General features: G+C 52.9%; 1 protein-coding gene across 1 annotated transcript in view; it reads right to left on the minus strand.

Moving 5' to 3' along the window:
* BCAS4 (breast carcinoma amplified sequence 4) overlaps window positions 1-4,319 on the minus strand; it is a 75,264-nt gene that overhangs the window by 38,077 nt on the left and 32,868 nt on the right. The window contains exon 3 of the mRNA XM_045295414.1: window positions 1,830-1,931. Coding sequence (XP_045151349.1) covers window positions 1,830-1,931 — 102 coding nt within the window. The remainder of the gene's footprint in view (window positions 1-1,829; window positions 1,932-4,319) is intronic.

Raw genomic sequence — 4,319 nt, forward strand, 5'->3', positions numbered from 1 at the left:
GAGGGGATGTGTGTGCGCGCGTGCACGCTCACAAATGCTTTTACTGTCCCTGACACTCCTGGTGGCGCACAGTGGGCCCATGATAAATGCTAGTGGGCTGACAGAGCTAAACCAGCCCAGCAAGGCGGGAACCAAGGCTGAGAATCTTCACATGTGTGTTTCTCCTCCCAACATATGGAGTCAAATTCAAATGAATCAGCTATTCCAAGAACAGGGTTTTAATTATATTCCGGCCTCATTCTCTACCGACAAGAATGCTAATTCTCTGCTCACTCCAATGCCAACTGCCATGCTCCCCCAGCCCCCTGCAGATCAGAGGGTTCCCAACCACATCTCCGCTGCACAGGTAGACTGCCTTTAAAACAGGTGACTTCCATGAGGCCCTCCTGGCATCCCCGAGGGACCCAGGTTGAGAGAGAACGTAGGGTCTGGTTACCGTGAGTTCAAGTCCTAGCTTCACATAACCGGCTGTGTGACCAGGAAAGTCACTGGATCTCAGTGACATGTGGGCACTGACGGTCTACTCAGTGCCAGGTGACCCGGCAATAAAGGTGAGCACGGGCTATGAGCACCTACCTCCTCACCTGGAGTGAAAAATGTCCTGTGGTGTTTTTTACCCTCCACACCCAAGGGTCTGCTTTCACGTCTGGCTGGCGTCTGTCTCTCTGCCAGTCCCAAAGCCCCTCCTTCTCAAAGCCTCTTTTCCAATTGACAGTCCCAGCCAGGGAGGGAGGGAGCCAGGAAGCCAGGCAAACAGGGGTCACTCATCATACTACTGAACCATGTGAAAGTGTTCACTGCACATTCGCAAGTAAGCCAGTGTTTATGGTGCTTACTAAGCAGTCTGACATTGCAGCCTAGTGCCCGGAGGGTGAGACCAATCAGTGAGGAGACAACAGGGTAGAGTGGGAACTCGTCTAAGGGGAGCTGCCACCTTGTTCTACCCATTCTTTCGAGAACTCAGCAGCAACACAGTCCAGAGGCTGGACACGTTCTATTTCCTGACTTGAGCCTTTCCCACAAGCTTTGTAACTGTACCGTCCAGCTGACAATGACCCTTTAGGACAGAGCAGAACTTCCCAGTAGAGAGTGACCTTCACGAGAACAGATCACCTGCCAATGGGTTTGAACTGCATGTTCATACATGTACGAATTCCCTGAACGACACACTTAAGATGTGTGCCCTTTACACCGGAAACTCGGGGCCACAGAGCCGGTGCCGACTCACGGCGACCTTCTGGGACAGAGAAGAACTGCCCGTGTGGGTCCCAAGATGGTACCGCTTTACGGGAGTAGAAAGCCTGGTCTTTCTCCAGCGGAGCGGCTGGTGATTTCAGAATGCTGACCTTCTGGATCGCAGCCCAGTGCCTGGCCAATCCCCCCTCCCCCGACACTGGGCCCTGTGCCCATTCTATACAAGCATTTCTACCTTGAAATTAAACAGGTGACAGTAAGGTGGAGGGATGGAGACAGGGAATCTGGGTAGCCCAAGGATCAGCTCCGTAAACCTTCATCTAATTCACAAGAAAAAGGTTTCAAAAAATAAAATCAACTATCTAAAGGAATGTGGGTTATCAGGTCTTCTGAAATTTCACAAGCAGCTTAGAGTTTGGATTTCTATATCAAAGTCTCCCAAGGGATCCACGTCGAGAAAGAAATGCATGCTGTGTAAAGCACCAAGTGTGGGTGGGCCTCCTCGCCCTCCCCACCTCCTCCCTGAGTCTAACACCCGACACCTAACTCCAGGCCTCTTGGGAAACGCTTGGGAAAGAGGACAGAGGGGCAGAGAAAGTCCTCGCACCCCTTAGAGCGCCCTTAACGTCATGCACCTCAAGCTGGTCCACTCTGGCGTAGATGCCACTCATCTCTGACACCTTGACCTTCAGGAGTGGGATGTCCTCCGCCAAGATCTGTGAGGTGTCACTCCTGATCTGCGAGGAACAAACAACTCATCAGACCCTCGACCCATCTGAGCGCCTCTCACCTGCCCTGTGGCACCGCCCAGGCTGGACAGATGTGCTGATGGCCAACAAGTGGCCCAGGAACAATCCCAGGGTCCAGAGTGGTCTGCTCTCACATCCCTCTTGGGACCCACAGCAACCTGAAGACAATGACCGACCTGCAGCTGGACGTTTCCCCTCCCATCGGCCAGACACCCAGGTCCACACTAAGTGTCCTCTAAACCAGCCAGCGGGGGCCGATGGGAAAAGAAAAGTTTCTTCTCTGAGCCGGCGTCGAGGCAGGTCACTGGAATAAATGCCAGGAGTCTCCATCAATAGAGGTTGTGAACCACACGGCAGACGTGCTCGGGGCTGCCTACCTGCAGGCACTGCTGGGCATCATCTTATTGAATTCTCAACTCACAGCAGAACCAGCACGGACTTTCTGGAGCCCCAGGTACCAGGAGCACACGTCCGCCTCTGTCTCATTTTAGGGCCCTGCCCAGCTTGCATGCACATGTGTGTGTGTGTATGCACACACGCATGTACACGCATTTCCATGTTCATGTTCACACTGCCGTGTACAGACTTCTCTCTGTTTCTGGGGAGTGTTTGAATCCTCTGGGTTTGGAAGCCTGGCAAATGCTGATGCTCAGGCCCTTCGGAGCCTGGGCCCATTTGTCAGGAGTTGCGTGAAAATCTGTGTTTGGGGCTGGGACTTGGAGACGGCATTGGCGCTGTGTGATCTTAGGCAAACCCCTGCATCCCTCTTCGGCCTCCTTTCCAATTTAGACCTTGAGGTGGCTCTGACAGGACCTGCTTCCTTGGAATGCTCTGATGATCGACTGTGTGGCCCAGAGTCTGGCCTGGGCTGTGTGGCCCCCCAGTGAGGCCCTCTTCCTGAGGTCACATGCTCTCGTAAGACCCTCCCCGCGAGGGGGGCTGCACCCAGTGACTCTTCTAAAAAAAAACTGTCAGTGAGTCTGACTCACATCCTGGGACAAGAATTCAGCAAGTGATGAAGGGTGACGTCTAAGACCAGGTTAAAAGGCCTGACCCTCCGTCTCCCTAGCCCTCCCCAGGCCCCCGGCTCTCTCCCGTGCCCTCTCCATTGCATGCTGCGATAAAGCAAGGTTCCACACTGGAGAGGCCCACGTGGCAAGGGACTTGGAATGGCCACAGTCAACAGACCATGAAAAATCCAGCTCGGCCACCAGCCACGGAGGAGCTCAGCCCCTGTCCCCACTGACCCCTCAGAGCAGGGTCTCAACCTTCCTCATGCCACGGTCCTTTCCTACAGTCCCTCATGTGGGGGTGACCCCCCCCAACCATAACATTCTTTTCATTGCTCCTTCATTTTGCTACTGTGATGAATCAGGTGACCCTTGTGAGAGGGTTGTTCGACCCCCCCCAAAGGGGTCACGACCCACCAGTTGAGAACTGCTGCTTTAGAGGGCCATAGCCCAGCCAACACAAGGGGGTGAGGGGTGGGGGACCCTGGGAGGAATCCTGAGCAGGGGACCTGGCCAGGCTACACTTGGAGTTTGCCAGTCAGATGACAAATGCCATTCCTTTAAGCCAGTGAGTTTGGGGATCATTTGTTCTATAACCACAGACAACCATCACAGGGGGACAACATAATACAAGATTTTAATTTTTCACGGCTGTCCCTGTTTCTTCTCCTCTTCCTGCCAAAGTAGATGAGATTCCTCTGGGCTTCCCAAGGAGTCTTGCCCTCACTGCCATCTGGACTGGCTCGGGCTGCATGGCCATCCTCCGTGTCTACAGTCTCCACCCCTCCCTGCTGTCTCACACTTGCGCCTTGCTCGTCTGCAGGCTCTGCCTAGCCTCTGCAGGTCACCCCGTGATAGGGAAAGTTCTCCACAGCTCCTCTTCCTTCTCCAAGGCCAGATTTCTAACGAGAATGCCATCACTCACGAAATTAAGCTCAGGAGAAAAACGTGGCGATACCACAAAGAGCAGATCATCCACGCTGTGGCCAGATCAGACCATCATGGGACTAATCCAGCCCTTTCCTCTCTATTAACCTCTACAGAGAGACACAGGGGTGCGATTAACCAAACTAACATGAAAGAGGAGACACTACAACTGACCCAACAGAAATGACGACTGCACAACGCTTTTAATACGATTAAACCGCTGGATTGTATGATCATGTAAATTATAGGTCAATCAGGCAGTTTTTAAAAAGATTAAAACTTGGGAAGAAAAAAAGAGATGCAAATTAATGGCAGAAGATTATGCACAACCATGTGGCAATAGGTTGGATAGCCCAGATGAGAGGAACACAGTCTTAGAAGGACAGAATCTACCCAAATTTACTCGCGAGGGAAGACAGCGCTCCGACAGACTACACCC

Source organism: Echinops telfairi, unplaced genomic scaffold (assembly GCF_000313985.2).
Source record: "Echinops telfairi isolate 266 unplaced genomic scaffold, ASM31398v2 ScPeMD7_5592;HRSCAF=6446, whole genome shotgun sequence".
Lineage (NCBI taxonomy): Eukaryota > Metazoa > Chordata > Mammalia > Afrosoricida > Tenrecidae > Echinops > Echinops telfairi.